This window comes from Mytilus trossulus, chromosome 2, assembly GCF_036588685.1.
Source record: "Mytilus trossulus isolate FHL-02 chromosome 2, PNRI_Mtr1.1.1.hap1, whole genome shotgun sequence".
NCBI lineage: Eukaryota > Metazoa > Mollusca > Bivalvia > Mytilida > Mytilidae > Mytilus > Mytilus trossulus.
In genome coordinates, this window is record NC_086374.1 from 21,974,384 (window position 1) to 22,000,432 (window position 26,049).

The 26,049-nt window shown below is 30.1% G+C and overlaps 1 protein-coding gene across 8 annotated transcripts in view; it reads right to left on the reverse strand.

Moving 5' to 3' along the window:
• The window catches only part of LOC134706738 (PTB domain-containing engulfment adapter protein 1-like), a 32,187-nt gene that overhangs the window by 2,526 nt on the left and 3,612 nt on the right, over positions 1-26,049 (reverse strand). For 4 of the 8 annotated variants that reach the window (XM_063565946.1, XM_063565944.1, XM_063565947.1 and 1 more), the window contains 11 exons: positions 24,623-24,668; positions 12,505-12,653; positions 9,865-9,929; positions 8,598-8,669; positions 7,269-7,367; positions 6,234-6,371; positions 5,121-5,237; positions 3,970-4,074; positions 3,164-3,271; positions 1,969-2,080; positions 346-435 (listed from right to left, as the gene is read on the reverse strand). In XM_063565946.1, coding sequence (XP_063422016.1) covers positions 346-435; positions 1,969-2,080; positions 3,164-3,271; positions 3,970-4,074; positions 5,121-5,237; positions 6,234-6,371; positions 7,269-7,367; positions 8,598-8,669; positions 9,865-9,929; positions 12,505-12,514 — 916 coding nt within the window. In that variant the 5' untranslated portion in view covers positions 12,515-12,653; positions 24,623-24,668. Of the gene's footprint in view, positions 1-345; positions 436-1,968; positions 2,081-3,163; positions 3,272-3,969; positions 4,075-5,120; positions 5,238-6,233; positions 6,372-7,268; positions 7,368-8,597; positions 8,670-9,864; positions 9,930-12,504; positions 12,654-16,999; positions 17,272-20,422; positions 20,582-21,327; positions 21,375-24,622; positions 24,669-26,049 lie in introns of those variants that run through there. The other 4 variants (XM_063565942.1, XM_063565948.1, XM_063565941.1 and 1 more) reach the window with 4 other exon arrangements.

The window sequence follows — 26,049 nt, forward strand, 5'->3', positions numbered from 1 at the left end:
GTAGTAGAAAACAGGTCAGCTATACATGCTAAAGAAATTAAAATGCATTATACCTTACAAATTTCCCATAAAATGCTAACTCAAATTTGTTAATCAATATGATAAATATTGCTAAAAAGTCTATAACAAATAACTCTGTCAGAAAAACTGAGAATACTTCTGCAGACCTCACGGTCATAAAACTTTTGAGCATGATTTTTGTATTCAGACTCGAAAATCAACCAATCAAATTGCTGGATTTCATGTTTCGAGCATGATTTTTGTGCTCCAAGCACTGAGCAAAGTTTTATGCCTTCAACGCCTGGGCTACAGGTGTTACCAGTAACGATGGCCATGTAAACTTACCATTGGGATATCCAGCTGGACTCAGTGGTAATGTAGGTGAGGAAACTGATCCTTGTGTCCTTGGCCTTGTACTGGGTGGTGGTGGAGAAACTGAATTGAAAATAAATTATAATAAATGGATGGTGAAGGTTGGTAGGAATCATCCACTCAAAATATTCTGTGTTTTCTTAATTTGATGTAAGTGTCATTGGTTGTATCATGTACATGTTCCGGACCATATGAGTATTTGGACCATACGCGTATGGTCATCACCATATGCGTATACTCATATGGTCCGACCGTACGCGTATGGTCATCACCATATGCGTTTACTCATATGGTCCGACCGTACGCGTATGGTCGGACCATATGAGTATAATACTAGTTTGGTTATTAACGGACCATATGAGTATTTGGACCATATAGGTATATATATTTTTTTAAATTACATTATAAACGTTTCAACAATACAAAAACTTTATCTAAAAAAACAGTGATGGTTTAAAACATGACAATTTTTAATTTTATAATACAAAAAAATACGTAAAAATTTAATATTGATGCCATAGTTAGTTTTCATCGCTAGTTACATTCGTGCATGTAGGCTTGGATGACATTCACTTCCACACAGTATCATTGCTGTTTTGCATTTGCAAGAAATTTGTGCACTATCTTTTTCATTTACACGTTTTGTTTGCGAGTGAAAACAAGCCTTTTTTGCAGCTGCGTACAGTGATACCAATTCTTTGGCAATTCTGATGTCTACGGTGTTTTTAAGAAGCTCTAGATCTCAAATATCGTAAAATGACTGCAATACACCATCTTCACAACACAACTTAAATAAACTAATATGATGCTACCTTCCAGTGACTTCTTATGTAACAGTTCATTAAGAAATTTGTGGACATATTGCCATTTACTCGTAATAACAAATCAAAGATGACCCATCGGTAATGACCATCGGTATAAAATGTGTTTACTTTAAATTTGACAATTAAGTAAAATTAACTATGTGAAACTTCTTAATTTTATTTAGCTTATCTTTTTATTATAATATAATGATAAAATTACCTATATGATAGCGTCTTTTGAATGAACGGTCATACCATATGAAGAGTTTAGAAGTATTAAAAGTAAACTGTAACAGAGTGTTAATTACCCCGACCATACGCGTATGGTCGGACCATATGAGTATATACCCATATGGTCATGACCATACGCGTATGGTCCAAATACTCATATGGTCCAAATACTCATATGGTCCGGAACATACACATATTACTACAGAAAGACAAACATATCCAAAGGTTCAATTATTGTATCCTGTACAAAGATGGTTAATAGAGACGAGGTTTATGTTTAAAACCTAACCAAAAACTAACAACTGCAATTAAACATTTTGGTCAACAAGTTGACTAAATATGTGATTTAGGAGAAGAGCGATCAATTCAATTCTTACACACAGGTGTCAACTTTTGTGTACAGCATATAACTGATTTTGAGTCTGGTATAAATGCACTATATCTTAAACTTTACTCTTTTTTTTTTTATTAAAACAACATGTCAAGTTGTTATTTAAAGACACTTATTTTGAGCAAAAAAGTCATCCTAACACTACATTAGATATAATAAGGGATATTTTACTTAGCCCTGCAGCAGATGGACTATTTCCATTAGTTGTCAATGACTTGGTTGTAGTTCCATTGACAAACTCCAGTCGTGGGGACTCCCATCCTGTACCTAATGTCATATCCGTCTGTAGAGACAAAAATATATAAGCATCATTATTTACTCTATCAAATTAGTTTATCTTTAACCTAAAAGACTTTAATTTGATATAATAAAAATGTTAACAAACCTGCAAATTCCCAATTCATTCAAAAAGGAACTACAAATTTCACATTGTTTTTTAAGTAATTATACATAGAGAAAATAGTGCTTTTATTATCAATAGACCACACAAAATCTTTACATGTACTGTCGATTTGTAAATAATGAAAGTCATGATGAATATGTAATAAAGGTGATTGAACACAAAGATATTCACAAGTCTATAGTAACTATTACTAAAACAAAATGTAACGGCAGTATCTACAAAGCTTTACTTTAAGCATATCAAAAGGTGATTTTATTATGGAAATAAGGACATAGTTCAGCATACTTTCTAACATTCTATAATGTACTGTTATGACATTTTACTTTTTTTCTTAGAATTTTACCTCCTGTAAATTTAAAAAGATCAATTCTTAAATACAAATTTGTTCCTATGTTTGAATTGAATCAAAAGAAACTGTTTATTTAGTAATTTTAAATATAGTCAATGCAACCACTTATTAAATAGGTACCAATGAACAAATCTGAATAATATGTGTACATTCATATGTGACCAGCATGCTGTTTTGGGAAAACTTTTTGTGTTTAATGGGGAAATCAAAATCAACATATGAAACAATGAAATAATAATACAACAATCTGCATTGCCTAAAGGTAGTACTAAATAGCTGTAGCAATAATGGCTCAATGTTTCGAAAATCCTCACATTTGATGAACTGAATAACGTTATTTTAAAATGATTCTCTTCAATATTCTTTCTAATATATCCTGATGCCCAGTATAATATTAAAATTTGATTGACTTAGAATCCCATCAAAAAAGGTTTTCTGCAGTTTGCCACAATTTCCAAATAAATAAATTACTAGAAGTCATTTACAGATGGCATACCTATACCATTAGGCATATTTACAGCACTCTATAAATTGAAAAAATAAAGAGCTATGTAACAATGTAACGATTTCATGCATTTGTGTTAGTACATCTATCACCAAGGGAGACAATCTACCTCTGGTATATTTTTACTATCATCTGTAGAACTCTCCTCTTGTAAGGTAGAATCAGTTAAAATCACATGGGTGGAATTACCATTAGCAACAGCAGTCAAATCACTTATCTGTAGGAATGTTACCAGCTATAGTTATTTTACTTGCATAGAATTTATTAAAAACAAAACACTCTCTAATGACTAACCACCTGCATGTGAATCACAACTCTGAACTAGTTATTTCTAATAGTGAAATCTAAATACAATGCAGTGTCTACCAATGCTACCCAGTGTGCAATTCCTACATACAGTATTCTTTTAATAAAAACTTCCTTACTTTCCTCAATTACCTCAACTCTTTATACTGTAAACGTGGATATTTACACAGGTTGTTATTTTCAAAATTTCATTGCATTAACTTTTCTCAAATTGGTTAATTAATTAAGTGAAATGGAATCTATAGCATCTATATTGTTGATTTGTACAAAGTAATTGTATTTGTGATATTGTCATGCATGTTAGATAATCAGAATAGATATAACTAACAACTACATGAAAATTTCCACGATTACAGTACCTATATAGAAAATAGAAAATACCGTAACCAAAATTGCTAAGAAATATTTTTAAGCCCAATTTTACAAAATTAAGTATATGCTTTCAGAATAGTTACAATTTAAGACTGCCTGTTCAATCTGTTCCTACCTTCAATTTCAATTCATCACTAGAATTTTAACTTATTTTTCATCAAGTTTTATTTATATAAACAATAGTAATAGAAATGTAGTATATTGACACAAAAGACATAACCGACTTGACCTACTGACCTGATGACTTTTTTTATACTGTACAATGTCATCTCTATCCTTTAGCTGTTCTAATTCTTCAACCCTTTTCTTCAATGTCTGGTTCTCCTGTTCTAAAGACTTAACCTGAAAAAAATTATGAAATATAGATATAGAAAATCATTTGGCTTTTTCAATATCATACATAATGAGTAATCTACTAGATTTTTACCTCTTGTCCCAATCAAACAATACTGAGTGTGAATATAAAGCTCTAAACCAGATTATGTAAAGATCTACACACAAACATATGTTGACTCCTGATATAAAACCTTACCCTAGTGAGGCAATATTGATCTGTCACTCAAAATTGTGTTTCTGGTGAAAATAGAGCATTGCAAATATGGAAGCATTTTAACTTGTTTGGCAATTTTTAAGTTTTATTCCTCAACAGGTTTGTATGTGAAACTTGTAAAATGTTTTGGTTGTTATCTGCTCTTTGGTCAATTGTTGTCTCTGACACATTGCACATTTAATCATGTTGGATGAATTTATATGGTTTTGATCTCTTGAAGTTAAATTATGACCCAACAAAATCTTGTTCATTTTTATCTTATATCTGTCCTTGCTAATGAGACTGGTTTAATTTTATACTTCTTTGATTTCATTGCACTCAAAGGGAGACAAGAAAAACATGATGATGTAAATAAAGGCAACGGTAGTATACCGCAGTTTAAAACTCATAAATCCATGGACAAAAAACAAAATCGGGGTAAAAAATTAAAACTGAGGGAAACTCATTAAATATAAGAGGAGAACAACGACACAACATCAAAATGTAACACACACAGAAATGGACTAAGCATTAGACAAAAATCATTCTTTAAAGACTATTCCAGGTCATTCACCAATTTCTAATTCTTTTGATGTAATTATCTTTTTTTAAACAAATCTGAGATCTTTAGATTTCTCCAATTGCAATGAATATCTTGGAAAGTGAATGGGTATCATATGTATCAACCAGGGTATCATATGTATCAACCATTTTCTTTGCCTAGCAGATTTTCCCTAACAAACTGCAAATAAACTACCTAATGATGTATATACCTAACACCACTAAACAGTCATTTATTTTTAGCAAACCTATCAGTCATGAGGTACCAAGTACCAGGTATAACCTAACAATATCTTACCTTTTTCTGTAATGTTATATATTTGTTCTTTAAATCTAGATCTCTTCCATTTGTATCTAAGAACTTTTTATAGGCTAGATCAAAAGCTTGTCCTATAGTTAAGGTAATCTCCTCTGACTGAAAAATTAAATTTATATAATTATCATAATAGTAATGTAGTCTTTATCAAATATAAATTTCAATGCAAATACAAATGAGAAATTAATATTGCATTCAATTCTTTGTTTATTTTGCTACAGAATTCATGCGACACTTATTCACAAGGCATGCCGATACCTTTTAAAAAAAGTCTTAGTCAGACAATGTAAATAAATAAACCTGAAAATAGCAAGAAATGGTAGCAGGATGCATCCTGCTGTTACGTCTCCAAAATAAAGTTCCTTTATCTTATGTTCAATTTATCTTGCGGAAAATATATGGTTTACAGGTTTTGTTCTCCATTCACTTTTAAAATATTTGAACATTATTATATGACAGGGGTTGGGGGTGACCCTGAAGAATTTTTCATTGAGTGTTAATTTTCATGTCAATCCAAAAAATACATAGTTTTACAGGTTTTAAGCTAGATTTTTGAAGGCTTTAGTCACTTTTATATATTTTTTTTTATTCTGAAGAACCTATGTTGATCGATACAATGGTATACAGAAACACATAGACATGCATAATAATATTATAAGAGACATGGTGAGGTAACAGCAAATATGCATGATATGAAAATAAACCTTATTTTGTGTAACAGCAAGGGACCAATGATGTATAGTGCTAGCTATACATCTTTGTAAGACTTTGAAGGACCAGGTGAGCTTAAAATAAAAGCTGTACACCAAATCAGGATTGGCCCTTTTTAAGAAATCTTTTTGGTATATACTGATTGTCCTTTATTGATAAACATGATTTTGATTTCTATTACTTGTTGACATTTTTGGGAGAAGGATATGAGTTTATCAGATAAAACCCATAGAAATCAGCTCTATAGACAACTGCCAACATAAGTTATGATGACAAAGTGGTACAAAAATGACAACAGGACCACCATCATACCACTTTAAATATTTGAGGTAGTCAAAACACTTTAAGGAAAGTGTAGATGATCTTTATAAACTGATTACTTACACATTTATCGCTATCAAAAACATAACAAAAGTGTTTGTTACAATCTGCTGACTTGGCAATAAATGTAAACATTCTTTTATCTGTTTTGTCATCAGCACAGTAAGATATTCGATGGAGAGGATAGGAATACTGTGTCATCTGAAACACAAAATTATAATTTACAATTACTTGATATTTCAATATATTTTTCTTCTAATCATGCTAATAAGATGTTATAATATATAGACATTTTGACAACATATATCCCAGTTTATACAAAAAACATTTATAGCAGCATCCAATATGACTGTTCTAAATGTATCACTGTAATGGTAATAGTGAACCAACACCATAAAGTAGTTGATGTGTGTTATCGGTTTATGTACCACTGTAAGAAATGTACACCATTCCTTTTCAAATTAATTGTTGCCACAATACTCAAAATATAACTAACACAAATTTTAATAAAATTAAGCAGTCAAATGTCATCTTCTGTAACTTAACTCACTTTCAATTCTCCACTTTAGTAGTGTGCTCCTAAAACTGTTGAAACATAAATTTCATAGATATAGGAAGTGTCAGTGACCTTAAAGCCACTATTTTCATAACAATAAAATTGATACAATTTAAACAAGTATACAATTTTTAGAAAGGTCAATATACATTCAGGTATTCTACAGGAAGTAAAATTAAATCAATGTAAAGAGTACATTACTTATATAGAACATATTCCTTATATTAAAATAAGTCTTAATTAGAAAAAATGACCTAAAGTATGGAGATTTCTATAATTACTTGTTTTATTTGCTTGTTACTGAGGAAATACTGCAGAATTTTTCTGAAGTTCATTGAAAATGAGAAAAAAACCATAGTAACTTTTTCTTAATATATGAGAGATGTTAATCATTAAATTAGCTATGTTAGAAAACCCTATTTTTTATTTGAGGATCACTGAGGAGTCTTCTGATGTACCAAAAGATAAGCTTGGTATCTTTAATACGTTTTTACTACAAATTTCTTAAACTATATTTTTATAACATAAATAGACATCCATACCTTTGTTTTTGGGTCTTGTATAGTGACTCCATCAACAGATATTGTAAGTTCTACTTTGGGTGTTTTCTGTCCTTCTGCCTTCCTTATATGTTTGTTGAACTAAAAGAAAAGATAACCTCTTTACATACTTAAAGAAACATACACTCTTAAAATAAACTGGAAAATGATTACTTTGCATAAGGTCCATCATATTATTCATTTTAACAAAATATGTGAGTTTAATTGATTAATTTTGTTTGATAAATATGTAATGCCACTTTCAAGATCTATTGTGCTATTTTATGTTGGTCATTTTTCATTGGTGGAGGATGCTAAAGTGCCCTGAGAGAATCACTAACCTTTAGGAGGATAACTGACAATCCTGAGTCAATTAAGATATGAAGTCAAGTGTACCTGCCCTGTGTGGGAATAGAACCCACAACCTCGGTGTTGACAGTATAGTGATACAGTAGTTTGTCTACTTGGACTACTCTGCCTTTATTTAAGTTTGAAAAAGACTTTACTTTAAAATTGTTTTACACAAGAGTGCACATGCTGAAATGTCTCGCCTTCTTTACTAATCATTGATATTATGTTGATAGTCCTAAATGTAAAGCTTTATTACAACTGTCACGTAAACTTAACATTAACCAAGCTGCTGGATCACTGTCCCTATGTCGAGCTTTCTACTACAAAGTCGAAGGCTTGACAAAAACTTATCCTAAATAATAGTTAGTTCTTGAATTTAGATATAAAGTTGGACAGAAATCAATCAAGGAATGCTGGTGTCATAGTGCAGTTTGTCAATTTAAATGTAGTGATAAAAGTTATATAAGAATTGGTTGAGGCAAACACAAAATTGGGCAAAGCACACCTCCTTTGCTGCCCTAAGGAAGAATAGTGTTTGCAATAAATTAGCTTACATTCTTAAATAAAAATCCTTATAATAATTACTTTATAGACTGGTACACATATTTTGTAGGGATAAAAGATTTTACAGTTCATTTTTGTTTAATTGTCAAAATAATCAATGTAATCAATTATATTTATAGAATTTGACTTGATTGTACAGCTCATTAATGGATGTCATTATTGACAATTAAAACTTTTCTGTTATAATTGTGTTATTCCTGATGCAACATATTTTCCTGATAGAATCATTCAGAAAATTGAAATCTTACTTTATTTTGTATGATTTTTAAATATTAAGCTCACAACCAAATTTCATTTAAACTTTGAAACATTTAATTTGACTCCTAGATGAAGGTAAAAGAATTAACAGCCAACTTGTTCTCAAGACATATGTTGGTCATTCTGTCCTAACCTATCTTGGTGGAATATAAACAATACCTTTCTCTTCCTGATTGAATCTCTAACAACTTCTGTACCTTTGGGCTGATCCACCTCGGTTTCTCCAAGAAACTGAAGAAAACAAAATTTGAAATAGCATAGTGCAAAAGTAGCTGAAATATTGACAAATCTTTATTTATTTTCCATGTAAATCTTTTGCAAATTTCTGAAGGCATTCAAGACCATGTCTTCCAGTTCTTGTTATTGCTTTGCTGTATGAAATAAACTATTAAATTCTGTGTCATTTGGTGTCTTGTGGAGAGTTGTCTCATTGGCAATTATACCACATCTTCTTTTTTTATATTTGCAGTACAGTTGTAAATATTAGTATTAAAATAGATTTCATAAAAGTAGAAAAGTACTTAGAGCATGCTTCATCAATTGTGGGTATTCTATAATCATGATAATATTGTAATTCTTTGTATCATAATTGTCCTTTGCACATTTATGTTATACATTTCATAAGAAGTGATTTTTCTTAACTTATTTACATTGAATGTTTCCCCTTCTTGGAAGAATCATCCAGTTGCCAAATCTAGTTTCTGTTCAGAGTTTTGTGAACTATAGTGTGTCTGATCGGCTCTTTCTGTTGGTGATTGTGTTGTAAATTTTTCTCAGATTAATGTTGTTGTTTAAGTTGTCCCCCTAGTTATTTTCTCCCTTTTTTGACAAATTGATATGCATGTGCCGGGAGAGAGTTATCTGCCTTTACTAATGAATATTTAATAAACTTAGAAAATTGTTGCTACACATGAAAATAAGTTAAAAGGACAGTTCTTGAAATAAAGTAATTTCAAGCTCTTTTCATTTTAGAGTATTGAAGCAATACTGGAGCTCAATTCTTCCTTCTGGATGTAATCTTCTGATGTATGTATGCTATATAAAAATTATAAATTCTAGGTTTGCAATAATCTATATGTTTATAAATCCTGTATAGTTATACAGACATTCATAAGCTATTAAACAGTGGACAAAGGTTGAAGAAGAATAGAGAGGATATGCTATTGTGAATTTCTTCATTATCTGATTACATCTGTCATATTTGCCACTGAATATTGATCTATCAATATAAAGTTTGTGAAGTAAAGACTGATGTTATATATTGTTAGATAAACACTTATTTGGAGAGAGAAAGAAAAACACATATTAATATTCAAGTTCAATATGTATTTCATGCTTTCACATTAACAGATTTTATTCCACAAGCATTCATGACCATATTTATCCTTTCCTGTATCATTTGCAGATGATTTAGACTTTATATTACCTTGACATTATAAACTATATGTCCTCTTGTAAGAGCATCTGGTGGATGAACCCACTGTTTATTTGCTGAAATGTAAATATTGATATAAATCTTAAGATATCACTCATTTAAATGCTCAAGTATACAAAATTTGTCATATCCTTATCACATTATAATGATTAATATAATAAAACAATAACTTAAACAAAAGGAATTTTTTATGACAATAATTCATTTCTATTATTGGGGCAATAATCATGATATAAAAAACCTTATATCAAACAATAGAAAAAAGGTTTGATTTACTGGGGTAGATTTGCATGAATGAAGTACACTCTTAAAATAGTTCAAATACACATTGTACTACTTAGTGTCAAAAACTATCATCATGGGCTAACCCTATCATTACTTAAGTACTATTGACATGTATTTGTAATTATTGTTCTGTCCAATACAGACATGTTTCTACATATTTATATACGTCAAATGCATGAAATTTATCATGACACCATTTTTGTTCACATATTTTTCAAAAGAATATTTAAAGTAGATTAACTAAGATGTTCCTATCAATGTCAGCCTTAAGTAATCCTATGCAGATAAAAGTTGGGCAGTGAAATGACAGTCAAACTTATATAACACTTTTACTGGATACAAATTTATAATTTTTTTAGGAGAAAAAATGCACCAAGACATTTACACAAATCTAGGCTGGATAAAATTAGATCCTCAATAGATTCTAAAGAGCCTGCATCACTCACCTACATTTGTAGGTCTATGTGAATGAAGGTCTATAGATGTGAATCCTCAATTATGGAGACAGTCTTTAAAACCTAGTATACTAGATCAAATTGATGAAAAACACATTTTTTTTTATGGTTGGCCTTGTATTTATTGGTGATCATGTTTTCTGTTTATTTTTTTCTTTAGTTTTAACCCAAAACATAAAAGAGGGGGAAGAATCAGAGGCAACATTCCTAAAATCATTCTATAAACACCCGACTTATTTGCAGATTTTATCTGACTGGTCATTTTTGCTATTTAAAGTGTCTTTATATTTAGATGTACTGGGTAATATAGTTCGATAGCCAAAAACAACTCCAATAAGGAGTTGACAGCCAATTTTGGCCATGTTGACTTATAAGAAGATCTTGTCTTGCTGATTATTTTTGGTTTTTAAAGTGTCTCTCTATCAGTAGTAATTTTCAAGATAGTAGATATAGATAAAAATGTACAAAACTGTCCTTAAAGAACAATTTCCCAGTAACAAGTTGACCGGCAATTTCAGCTGTTAGATTTATGTGTTAATCTTATCTTGCTAACCGGATGATGTTTGCTTCTAAAGTTTCTATCTATTAAAAAGGTATAACAATTGGTATAACTGTCATTATAGGACAATAACTCTTATAAGAAGTTGTCTGACTATATCTCAATTAAACTTATTTGTAGATCTTTTTTTTCTGATCATTTTTGTTTTTAAAAATTCTCTCTGTCTATTATAGTCTCCTCCTATAGACCACTTTCGAGTTCATCCGTCACCGGCAAAAACTCGTCAATTATGCACGCCTTTATGACGTCATTTACCAGATAGAGGGGCTCGCCTGTATCCCTGCACTATTTACGTTCATCAAGCGTCTTAGTGATCATCTTTGTGCAGGATAAACTAGAAATAATGGTTGCTCTGTAGGTACTTACTGACAATTCCCTAATGACAGCAGTGTTGATTGTCAATTTTGAGAATTCAATTTGCCGAATAATTCGTACAATATAGAATTATAGTTTTCCAACCACTCGTTCAACATTGGAAGGAAGTGATGACGCCCCTAAACGCACAAATGACGGTGATAAAGGCGCGTATAATTGACGAGTTTTTTCCGGTGACGGATGAACTCGAAAGTGGTCTATTAAAACAAAAGAAGAAGAATAAAAGGGGAAAGTGTCCAAGGGACACAGATGATGCCAGGCTTACATTGTACTTGATGCGTTAAGTGGTAAAAAGCATTGAGTATACATTTAATAACATTTAATTGAGGCAAACTTAAGTAAGAGAAAGTAAACAAAAAAATCAGCAACAGTTCCATTTGTAAAGGGGCACAACTCTAGAACTGTAAATGTGTCACCAATAAAATTCAATTATGAACTGTGCTTTAAGATAATAAGCATTGTGTGTAAGTTTCATAACACTTGCTTTAGACAATCTAAATTTAGAGAACAGAAACCAATTTTGGGATGTACAGCTGGACAAGGCTAATTCTTAATGCCCACACTAAGGCAGAAGGCATTAAAATGTTAAACTCATTATCTAAAGTCTTCTATAAAACTTTGTTTAACAGTTGTTCAGTATATCTCAACCTTCTGAAAATCTCAGCCCCTATCAGAACATCCATTTTACCCCTATCTTCCATTTTAAGCAGTCAGACATGGTGGTCGGCAGCCAATCATTAAACTCATTTTAACAAGATACACATATTATAAGTTAACTGTATAATTGTGACCAAATTTGGTTAGTCCAGAAGTTTCAGAGGAGATAAATTTTGTAAAAGTTAATGGATGACAGCGAAAAAAATTGAGAAAATCTCATTTGACTGTATGGGCTAGATGACCCTTAAAATAAAATCATATGAAAAAGACATGGAACCATTCTTAAGATGAGAAAAGTACCTGCTCTCATGTTCTCCTCAGGGGTACCAGTATATCCTGTTTCGGTTGTATTATCGTCCTCTGATAATCTGGAAACATTCAACAGGCCACCAGTACTGTGACTTTTGGCTCCTAATCCAACATGAATAAACTTTCTGGAACCAAAATTCCTGTTGGGTAAAAGAACAGTATTTTGTTTACTTTTAAAATAATCAGCAGCAACTTTAATATTAGCTACTGTATCCATCGTTTCAGATTACTGCGACACTCAATCCTATTCAACACCAGAACTAGATTTTATCTTATCTGGACAACAAATATTTATAATTAGTATATGAGATCACATAACATTCATATCTAGTATATTATGTTTCATTCACAGTATTCAATAAACTATACATATGTTCCTATGTTAAATCACTATATTCCAAACGTCAGTTTTCTAACCACAGTAAGGGATATTTTCAATGTTTATCAAGCAGTTTTAAGTACTACTGCAACGTGTCCAAGACAGTCTATCATTGAATGTCACACTTCCCCCTTAAATGAATCAAGTTTCATTCATAAAAATATATCCATATATCCAACAGCAGTGTAAGTGTCCTTGATTGAAATTTAGCTGAACTGCCACATCACAACCTACTTGGAATACACAAACAATTACACTATCAGGTAATCTGTCTTAATTATAGGTAATCTCTAAAATCAACAACTTATTCATTTGTCAACAAAGTTCCACATTTATATAAATCAAGGTTCTGTTCTGTCAACTTTGTAAGTGAAAACTAGTTAAATATCAGTCTTTTCCAAACTGGAAGTTATTTTTAATCCTGGCACAAAAATATACTTGTAAGTAAACTAAACATACAGGTAAAGGTGAACAGTTGTCACAAGATTTTAAATTATCTCCCTGTTTTAAGAAGGAAATTATTCACCACTAAAATGTTTAAGCTTGTAGTTTTAAAATGTTTTCTACAACTACACGTATAGCCAGTATTTTAAAGAATCTTAAGTTAAATTATATTTCTTAGTAATATTATCTAATTTATTGGACAGGATATCCTATTAAATACATGTTTTAACTTATAAAAATCTGTTTTTAATCCAAAGCTTTACATAAACACAAATTGTTTATGTCATATGTACAAAGTCCTGTGGGTAGTATTTTTAAATAGTATTGATCCAATTCATATCCACCTATTTATTTATTTATAAACAAAAACAACAAATTTGGCAAAACTTTTTATCCCATTAAAATTGTATTTTAAATATCCAGGTTCATGTATAACAATAACAGGTCAAATCCTCAGGTAAAAATACCTTTTGAATATTTCTGATTAAATTAAATTCTCTAATTTTAAGTGATCTATAAAAATGCTTTTAAAATAATGTACATATTGGTCAAGGATATTATATACAGAGATGTAAATTGACCATTCAGATAACCTCTGGGGTTATCTTTGATAGGAATATGTAAAGTTACACAACCACGTCACTACACTGTGCTAAATCAGCTGTTTAGATCTTGATAAATTTAAGGTGAATACACATAACATGTCACACACCATTGATTAATAGCCTTTAAATAGTATATGTGACTGGAATGCATAAAGAAACCCTCTAGTAACTTTTAATCAATTAACACTTTTACAATAAAAAAGAATTTCATTTCTGTGATGCATTTAAAAAGAAGTATATATCTGTAGACACCCAAAAGAAGTCATGTATTTGTCTCGACACATTTGACATATACATGTAGTTTGATTTAAATCAAAAAGACATCAAATTTCTTTCAATAAACCATATAAGATATAATGTTATATCATGAAGTACTTTAGAGGCTGCAATACCAGTAAGATATGTCACTTTAATGATTAAACGAAAAATAAATTGTTTTCAGTTCTTGATCATGTTGATAGAATATTCATTTAACAATTAGCAACAATTAATTTTTCCTTTTCCTGTATCTGTATAGGTGACTTAAAAGTGAAGCACAATATAAGGTTACTCTCTTTCCAAACTGGAATATTGGCTGCAGAATTTTAACCCCCCCCCCCCCAAAAAAAAAACAACAACAAAAAAACAAACTACATAATGAACATTATGAATAATACAAAATCAATCTTCAAGCTGTTTGCAGAAAGGTTTATCTTAAAAAGACAGCAAACTAATAATAAACCAGAGGATCACCTAGGTATATGTGCATCTTGTGGAAACTATAACTTTCACAGTGGACTTGAATTGGCTATGTTCATTTTACATAACCGTAGCCAGGGGGTTCGGGGGTTCGGACGAACCCCCCTGAAAAACAAATAAGCACTGTTAAAGTCAATGTTCTGTTCGAATTGTGACTGTTAAAGTCGAGTTTGTGAGTCCTTTTGAAAATTCCTGGCTACGGGCCTGTTTTATATTTGTAACATAAAATAACAATAATGAATAAGAATAATAAGAATAAGAATTTATTAGTCTAAAATCCAAACAATAGGATTGTTACTAAAATACACAACAAAAACAAACAAACAGACAGGCATATTAATTACAAAACGATAGTCATTAAACACTACAAACATGTAGCATTAAAAGAAAAACAAAAACATAGATCATTAGTATTAATTATAATACTATTTTTGACAGCATGCCTCCTCTTTTAAAATTATCAATTAAAATATTATGCTTATGTTATTATTATGTTTTGTGTCTCATTTGAAGACAGAGCCTTTCTGATCTTTTTTCAGTTATTTAAATTTCAATTTATCTATTATATTTTTTTCCAGATGTTATGTAAAAAGGCAAATAAAAATAGATAAAATCTTCATTAAAGGTCAATAACTCAAATAAGGGGTTGTCATATGATTTAAACAATGTTCCCTTTTTAATAACTCCCAAATTCAAGCCACCCTTCATTTGTAGTACAAAACCTTGTGGTACAATTTCAATGAGATCCATCCAAGTATACTCCAGTATATATTTGGCGATTGTATAAAAAGACTGACAAAAATGACACATCCATAAATATTCCATATGATGATACAATAATAATCCTTACAATAAAATGTTGTGTACAGACATTTTAAAGGGATAAACTATTTTCCTAATGAAGTATTCCATATTATCACAAAAAGACATTAGTACATTAATGTAATGTGTTGACTTGTAATTATTAGAAATAAATACCCCCAAAAAGTATAATATACAGTATATAGGGAGATTATCATACCTAAACTAGGGACATTTGTTATCCTATGATGTTCTTTATACATACAAAATGTAAGCCTATAATTTGATGAACTGAATTTGGGATAAAACAAGGCCAATTTTGGTATAGAATGTATAAACAATACCTAGATGGAGGCTTGAAGTCCAAATATCTAATAAACTTATTATATTAATTTTTGTGGTCAGTCTAGTTGGAATTTATACTGATGGTAATTCAAAAATATTTAAAATACTTCCTGATTTCAAATGTGTTTTCTAAAATATTCCAAAGTTCTCATGATTTACATAGAAGACCTGTACTTCATGAACTAAATGCTAAGCATATTCTATGTTATAGATGTCATTGTCATGGCATATACTACTTAATATTATCAGTTATTTTCATAATGCAATGTTTCGTTCTCATTGATGTTTGTATCTAAGGGTTGTAATATTAGTAATGAACAATTATAACTTGTAGGAGGTTTCAGGTGTAATATCCTATTTTTTTTTATAATGGAATCATATATTTTTGCCCTAATAAGACTCTAAAGTTAACATTTATATATCAATGTATCTTATCAGACTGGAACATCAGCTGTTCCAGAGTTAATTTGATTGATACTACTTTTGGGAAATTTAACAAATTACTTTTTGTAGCAGTGTGCTTATAATTGCAAATCAACAACCTTGCATTTGAGTTACTGAATACATGACAAAATACAATGCTTGAATCGTGGTTAAATTAATGATGTTGTATGATTTATTGATATGAATATACAATGTATATACATGTATATACAAAGGAGAGGTCCTGATCCTGAAATCTCAGCAGGACCCAGAAATCCCAGGCTTAAAAACATGAAATCCAGAGGTCCAAATTTAAAGAAATTTAAATCCTGACATCCCATAATTCGAAAATAGGAATCCCAGACCCCAAAAGAATCAATCCCGCAATCTGAGCTTAAAAACACCCGACCCTGAAGTCACAATAAAGGTCCTTCTAGATGTAAATTGTCTTTGCATGATTTCTATTTTAATATTATAGCGCAAATCTGTGCATTTCATGATTTAACCTTTTTAAAATATGCATTATGTTGTTTTGGGAAACAGCCTTACAAGGGCAATAACTCATATCAGGAATCTATTCAGTATTTTGTCCATTACGACTTATTTGTAGATCTTATTGTGCTGAACATTTTTTGTTGTATACATTTTGTATCTTCATCTCTTATACTTCAAAAAAAAATGGCAACATTTGTCTTTTCAAGGGAGTAAATGTGAAGTAAACTGGAACAGATAAAACATCACAATCATTTACCTATTTATGCTGGAAAGTCTATTTCTGAGTGTTGTTGTTTTTTCTCCTGGTTCTGGTAATATTTCATCTTGATCTTCCCTATGTGTTAACACCATCATCAACTTTTCTCACCAGAGTTTATTCACTTTTATAAAACTTTTTCAAGGTATAATCAAATACAAATGAAGTCTCTTTAGATATTTCTTCTCCTATTTCCTCACCAGAATTTGAATATCTTATTATTTAGTATTCATTCAAAAATAGATTAACTGCCTTTTAATGTCTCAATTTGTGCCATAATGTAACAAGTTATTCAATTCTTTCTGAAATGTCATAATACTAGTAAACAATTTGATGTACGAGTAAATGAACTGTGAAAATGTTCTTCTTTAATTTTAATTTCTAAAAAGTTCCAACTTTACTTATTCCATCAAAATATATCTCTCTTGAATAAATTATTTATATTGGTTTTCTTATTTCTTATCGATTTCAAGTTTTGTATTAAAGAATCAATACAATAAGTCTTAAAATGCTTGATATTTTCATAGACTCTAAAACATTATATGATACGGAAGTCACAACAGTTTCTATCAAAATTTACTTTCTAATCCACAGATGCCTTGATTATATAACTACTCAACATAATTTCACATTTTGTTTTTCAAATCTTAAGTTTCTTTGAAATCTGTTACTCCATGTAATGATGGTGGGTCCATGAAACACTAAACAAAATGTCTAAGGAAATTAAGGCTGATTCCAAAAGTATTTGATTTGAAAAGATGTATCTAATACCTGAGTAAATCTAAACCGAATATTCTAAACAAATGCAAGTCTTAATGAAATACGCATTCCTCTAATACAATCCCAATTGACCTTGTAAAAACTAAAAGGTTGAGGTAATGATCATATCTGGTACCAGGCCAAATTGTCTCCGTTAAATTGATGTAATCCTTTGTGGTTATTAGTGAAACTCCAACCTTGTCCTATCACTTTCCATATCTTAATTACATCATAGGGAAAGTAAGTTAATTACTGAGCCATACTACGCAATACCACATGTTGATACTTAATAGCAGTCTTAAACTTTGTTAATATTTTATAAAAATTGGCAAAAAAAGAATGTTAAAACAGTGCTTCAAAATTTGTTGAGACACATCCAAATTAAAGCTGTTTTCAATTAAAGTTCCATGGCTATGTTTAAAAAAGTCAATGATCTTAACTAAAAATAGCACTTGTATATCATTTCAAACATCTTCTTCACTTTGTGAACTCCCTGGCTAATAAATCCTCATTAACAAGTATTAGAAAATTACAAAGTCCTACTGTTTCATAGGCAGCCTTGCAAGTTAACCAAGCTAAATATAAAGTTTCTATACTAATCTGTACAGTTCATGCCAAGTTTATCACTGTAACTTATGAATTATACAAATGTACAAGGTAGAAGACATGAATATATCCATATACACCGGTATCCCTTATTTGTTAAAAACTACACAAGTATCTCTGAAGTATATACTTTACATATAATCTTTATCACAAAAATCTGACTATATATTGAACTTTTAGGAGATGCCTGTAGCTGTCTCCGTCACAGATGACTAACTGACCATTAAAATTAAATAAAATCACTTGATGACAACATTTTGTTGTTTTTTCCCCACATTTCTACCTATCTTCATTTAATGATGTGGATCAAAGTAAAGGAACTTAAGAGCCTGTGTTGCCAGCCTTTTGATCTTTCAATTTTGGGATAGATTTATTAAATTTTTATGCCATGTATGTACCAAGAGTTTTATTGTGACTGTGTCAATTTTTTTAAGCGAGGGTCATTGGTGACCATGTAAAAGGCAAAACCAATGAGAGGTCCAGGGGTCAAATCTGACTTAAACTGTGCTTAATAGGGTCAAAAGGTGTGTGAATGCACCATTGAACACAATCCCTAAAGGTCTGTATGTTGTATATTCAACCAGTAGGACATTGTTTATTAATTGCACTCAACCCTCTTTTCTAAGGGTCTGTTTCATAGTGTATGTTGCACATTCAACCTGTGATATTGTTTATAAAAGGAAAACTACAAAAATAATAATATTACACAACAAGGCAAAAGATTTGTTTAAATTAATCAAATAGAATTGAACATAAAACTTGTTGTGTTTCAAACTGATTGGATAACAGCTGTTTGTTAAGCACCAAGTGGCAGTTATTTCGTAATTGAAAAGAAAGGATGATGAGTATCCATCCACTTCATCTCAAAGTCACAGTGATGCCTTCAAAATGGAGCAAAAGCTCTCACCTGATTGCAAGATTTTTACAGCTGCTGAGCAGATTTCATGCATAATGATGAGGTAAGTTTTAACCATTACTTCAATAGGTAGGTAGTAATCTGCACAGAGGATGACACTTGAGAATTGTAGTGTGTCACAGGATAAAAGAAGGTACTCTGGATAGTGGCAGACATTTTGTCTTTGTGCAGGCCACCTAACAGAGCTATTGCAAGTGTTATAGGAATTTCAGCCTTTGTCCTATAGAAGGCATTGGATTTATCATCCCTTATAATCTAACCTAGGCAATTGTTCTGACTTCCTTGTTACATTCATTGTTTTACACCATATAGCTATCAATACATTTAATAAATACATTTACAAATGCAAATTATTTAACAAAAATAACTACATATATTACCTTATAATAATGAACAGGATCTTATGGTTGCAAACAAAAAGCATATAAAATAGCAGTATTTTAAAAATTTGAAGGAAAACCCAACTTCTAATTATAGATATAAAAAGTGCTTTCAGGATATTCTCATCTTATGAAATTCAATACTAAAATAATTTGAATGAAAACTAGTTCACCAAAAAAAAAAGAGTCACGCCAAGTTTTTCTGTATAATTTACCACTGTTGTATAAGTATAATACAAATTGAGGTTATACATGTCACAGGCAAATCAGATTCTTAATGTTAACACAGGCAGGCATGCTCAGGAATAGTTTCAATATAAATCAATAATGTCCCAGTTAGTAACATTTTGTTGTATTGCAAACTAGTTATGTATGAACAAATGTATTTGATTATTATCATGAGAATTAGACACAGGACAATTTTGAGTGGACGTTTCAAATCAAATCAAAATTAAAACAATATACACATTAAAACAAAGATATCATTATATTTAAAATGAGTTTAAAAATTGAAAAAGTTACCAATCACATTTCAATGTTTCATAATTATGAATCAGATATATTATACACACAACTGCAGTCGAATTACTAGTGATTAATAGACTCTAATATTATTTATAATATTATGCACTTGCAAAATAAAACGACCAGTAATGAAATGTCATAACATAACTTTATGATAAATCATTCAAATAAACTTATACAATTTAATATACTATCATGCGTTCATTTGTTGTTCAATCAGTTTAATCCTTTTCTTACCTCCCTTTAATACTTTTCCTATCCTTGGGACAGATTGACAGAAGACGTTTTCATTACAAATAAATGTGAAAATCCACAACTGACCTAATATATTGTAAACAAATATTTGTGATGAAACCAATGACACATTGTTGTTGAATCAAACAATGACATACCTGTCGCTCACCTGCGTTTTACCTGAGCATCATTACCTTATAGAGGCAGATTAAATATTTATTATTTCATTATTCACCAATAGCAGTGTGTTTAATCATGTTTTCCCCAATGAAACAGCTGCGTCAGATTATACTACATTGTACAAGTGTTATTTTCTTGTTTATGACTTATTTATATGCAAAAGAAAGTGTTTCTATTTTTAAAATGAAAACAAAAGGTGCAGAATTAATTTTTCTTCAAATATTCATAGAATAACAATGTAAATACTTTTACATTACAAAATTCAAATCAGGGAATTCCAAAATCAGTAATCTTCGATACTTTATCAAAAACAAAAGATGTCTGAGGCAGACTCAGCAAATCATTTTTCAACCTTTGGAGATTTTTTTTTAAGGTATAGATTTTGATTCTTCATTTTGTCAAAATTGCATTTTGCAATTTCAAGCAGCCATAGCTTTTTGTATTTTAAGTTAAAATAAAGTGACAGTCCTTTCATGTCAAAACTAACCTTACTATACTAAAATATTAAAAGCATACCTGCTACATTTAATTGCTCATTAGAGAGCACTTGTTTAGTTTGGTATACAAAAACAGGTACTTCTAATTTGAGCAACAGGGCAAATATGCCAACTTAATCAGATATGATAAAAAAAAATATTCATAGTACAGATTCTTAAAAACATATCAAACTTCTAGAAAAATTTAATCTCTACAGTTAACACATTTAGTCTGAAACCTTTAAATATTACCTTTTTGCACCTGATCTGATCACTCTTTTCATTAATATATCAGTTAAAATAAAACATCCAACTTATTTCTTTTATTACCACCAAACAAAAACTTAGACATGAACAAGAAAGGGAAAGAACAAAACATGATAGTTAAAGAAAACTATATTTGTTGACAACGAAAATAAAGGTCATTAATTGTGGACTTTGGCCCTCCTCTCCACAATAAAAATTATAAGACAATGACACATCTGTGACCAAAATAAACTAGCAAGCCAAACATAAACCGTAGATCAAGTACACCTGACAACTTTCCAAATTAAAGAGAGACTTCCCTCATGCATTGCCATGAGAGGCTTTGGCCAGACTCTTAAAATTTTCCCATGATCATAATGTTCCTTTCACGCTTAAAATCCTGTATGGAGATTTTGAGGAGTTGGCAGGTACATGTTTATAGATATGGGAAGATGTGGTATGAGTACCAATGAGACAACTCTCCACCCAAGACAAAATTTATCTGAAACAATAATGGGACATCACAACATAGAAAGACACACTTTAAAATATCAATTGGAATGGCTTAACTTAATTTATATGTAATCCAAATGTTTAAATGCTGTGTTTTGAGATGCAATAAGAAAGTTGCACTTAAAGGATGTAGTTACATGTACTATTATGAAGATAAATTATAAAAGTCATTTAAAGTTGATACAAAACTGCAATTTTCATTATTCATTCCACTCAAGATTAGTTAAAACTAAATGCTAGTATACAGTTAAACTTTAAACTGACAAACAACTTCAATTTGCATTATAATTTGTAACCTAAGTTCAAGTACATTATTTATCAATAAAGAACTTAAAATATGTTAATGCTTTTTTTAAATCCTTTTAAATTTTACTTTATTAAAGTCAGACTGTAAGTATGATTTAAAGAAGGTGCTGGGTAAGGAGACATACTAAAACCACATTACAATATCTGCAGGTATTATTGACATCTCTTAGTTCATTATGCCATCTTCAAAACATTTGTGCTCAAAACATATGAAAAGGTCTTAACAATTCTCCTGGTGTAGACAAGTTGTCAACATACACCAATCTGACATCAAAATGGTAAACCAAATAATGTTCATGACCAATTTATTTAGCGATTTTCTTGAGTCTAGACACTATCTAATTAACCATCAACTTGACCTAAAATCATATACGGTAACCGATATTTATAAACATCGATAAAAATCAAAATAGATAGCAAGCACATGCAATAGGATTTTTCTAGGTCAGTTTGAACTCAGTTTACATGATGTTAAAAAAAAATTGTTTTTCATTTTCTTTACCTGTATAAGAAAGATTTTTTCAGTCAACCCAATAGTTCACCGGTGTTTCACTTCCAATGTTGACAATGTAATTTCATTTCAATAGCTGAAGATGCAATAGTGCATTTCAAATCCATCTCCAGCTAAGAAGTTAAATTGAAGTTCACATGAATACAGATTAACATGAGGTCAAATTATTCACTTGCTAGTCCATAATACATCAGCTTTGAGCTTATTTTGACAAATTTTGGCCAAAATAACTGCTTTAACCAAACATTATTTCAAAATGACACTTTTATTAATATTTTCATATATATGTTACAAATGACTCACAGACAAACCTTTTTCGATAAAGGTAACCACAATTCTAAGCAGCAATGTAAAAACTTATAAACTATTAGTTTTGTAAAATGAAATCATAACAAAAATTAATCAATGTCAGTTTGATTAAAATTTTAACTTTTCTTAGTTGTAATTTTCTGAAAATAATTTAAAAAATTTGCATATTACAGAACATTTTAACATATATAATGAATGATAGCAATTTTGTGCCAAATAATCCCTTATATAATGGTGATAGAATACACGATATAAGATTGATGGAAGTAATGTTGTGACGTAATTCTTTAGTTTAGTATACATACAGATGTGTTGCCTAGGGTTCATAGCCAGTACATGATGTCATTTAGCTCATCACTTTACTTTTTTACATTCAAAGTCAAATTAATTAATGTTAAGGCCACACAAAGTTATTTTCAAGTCTTCATACAAAGGTGCTTCTGCTTATTACCTCAATTTTGGAAACCTAATACGGTACATTTTAAAAATATAAATGAATATTATAAACAAAGTCCATGAATAAAAAGTTTCCACTTACTAAAAAATTGTGAGGAAATAAATGTATGTTGATTTCATAGATAAGCATAAATGAAAGTGGATGGCCCAACTATATAATTTTCTTGCTCAAGGTCATCTTTTAAATAAGTCAGAAAATGGCAGACTTGTTTAAATTAGGTCTATTTATGTTTATGAAAAGACTCAACTTTTATTGGTGGCCAAAGTGCACCACCGATGACATCATAAATCTGTCTGTGAGTTCACAAGAACCTGACCGATCTATATTTAATTATCTTATTGAAAATTTTTACCTAACCATTTTAACATATATCATTTTCCTCCTTTTGTGTGATTACGGATAGTTGCATTGTTAAGTAAATAAACATTAATTCGTTCTTTTTAGGCTCTCATGCATATTTTTCTGTAGAAGACAAAGCAATGTCTTTTAATATTGTCATAATTTGATTATTTCATGTAGATGCTTGACCTTTTTATAAATATGCTTGGGTCTTGAAGTTGACCAATTTTGGTTACTTATTGACTTGTAGAAGTCAATATTTACAACTTTTTAATTCAGGTCACTGTCAAATATTTCTTGTTTAACACTATTTGGACTTATTGAAGTCAAAATTTAATTTGTCTTTAATTAAAGGGAGACAAATTTTGAGACCTTTATGAAGTCAAAACCAGATTTAGACTTATTTATGTCTATGTAACTATATACAGTTTAAACAATATGTCAATTTCTAAATAACTAGTACTTAAAACATTTTGAAATATATATATATATATTAATCAGAGACAAAAAAACAAAAACAAAAAAACAACAAATTTTCCAAATCACAAAAAAAGATATGACAAAAGACAAACACTGGTGATGTTTGTAAATAAGGAGAGGGGCATGGCAATTAGGTAGGATGAAACTATAATGCTTTTTTTTTATTTATACTTTTGCCTTTCTTATGTGTTTCAGTAATTTCTTGTGATTTTATCTCATGAATATAATATCTGTACAAATCACTTGTTTTAAAAAAAGAACAGGATATTCAGTCAATATACATCTATTATTTATTTTTTATGGTTAATTTACAAAATCGTAAAATTGTCTTAATAAATGATGATAAACTATTCCATGCATTAGATAAAATATATATGCTAACATACCTTAATCAGCAACTTCTGTACTCTTTGTCATGGTATTCCTCCAAGCCTATAAAATAATCATAAAAACACCTCTTGAGATTTTCTTTGTCAATATACTAAATGTTCAAGTAGAACACTAATTATCTATGTTTTAAGTTAGTGGACTGTCAAAACTTTATTGTACATTGCCTGTCACTTCATGTATCCACAAGATTACATGTATGCTGTAACACAAAACCTGTACAAAGTTTTAACTTCTTCCTCTTATATTTCACCACTTGTATCTACTAAAACTTGAAACTTGGTAGTTACATGGACTTACCAGTACTGTTCTAACCAAAGTCAATTTAATTAAGCATTTCTGAAATAATTCTTAACATTTCTAAATTCAAATCCTGAAATCTAAACCACTGTTTGTTGTTTTGCTTTGAAAAAGTTTACATATTATTTAACAAATTATTTATGGTTTTTAAGAGTTATGCATGTTTTTTTTCTAGTTTCCCCAAAGATGCTTAGACACTGCTTTAATCTATACAGACAAACGAGCTACAAAACACTAAAATTCCTCCCTAACTATCTCAGTAACATCCTAATCCAACTCTTCTACCAACCTTCTTATTAGGTACACAAACTTAAACTATGTAAAGGTATAACATAATCTACTGTAAATTCAGAAATTATTGCGAGGTTTTATTATTGCGAATAATGCGAATGAGTTGTAAACGCAATAATAAAAACTCGCATTTTGTAATACTTTTACTGAATTTTACATGAATTTTCTCAAAATTGTAAAAATTAAAATCGCATTCAAGTGTAAAATGACAAAATCGCAATAATAAATGCGCGCATTAATTTCTGAATTTACAATATTATATAAACACAAAACTGTCTATACTGCAGGTATATGTATAAGACATGATACAAGCTTGATAAATAATCTTGTAGTTTGAGGGAAGAATTGCACTTTACTAATTTTGTTTCATAATCACACTTGACACACAAGTTATATATCCCTGGCAGACATGAACATTACTTACACTTAACAACAGACAATAAGGAAATCATTTGTGTCAGTCAATCTGAAATAATTTTGAAATCTGGAAAATTGATAAGAAATGAATAATGCAATATCAGTGAAAGTAAAATTTGTCAAAGCCATACATGAAGGTAGCAATATAAAAGTGCTGAAAGATAGATATCAAGCATGTAGCGAGCTGCTTTGGATTACCACTTCATGCAATCTTAAGCCCAAACTTTGGTAACATCTTTTGTTATTTTCTAATTTCTACCAAAAAAATATTTAGGGAAAGGATCAGGCTCGATCTGAATTAAGTAAAAATGTTTCTAAATTTCTCTTGAAGAGAAAAAACCTGGAAAATCTTTCTTTATGCATCAGTTAAATGTTGTCACATGGAAAATGTGTCATAAGGTTACAGATAATGCTATAT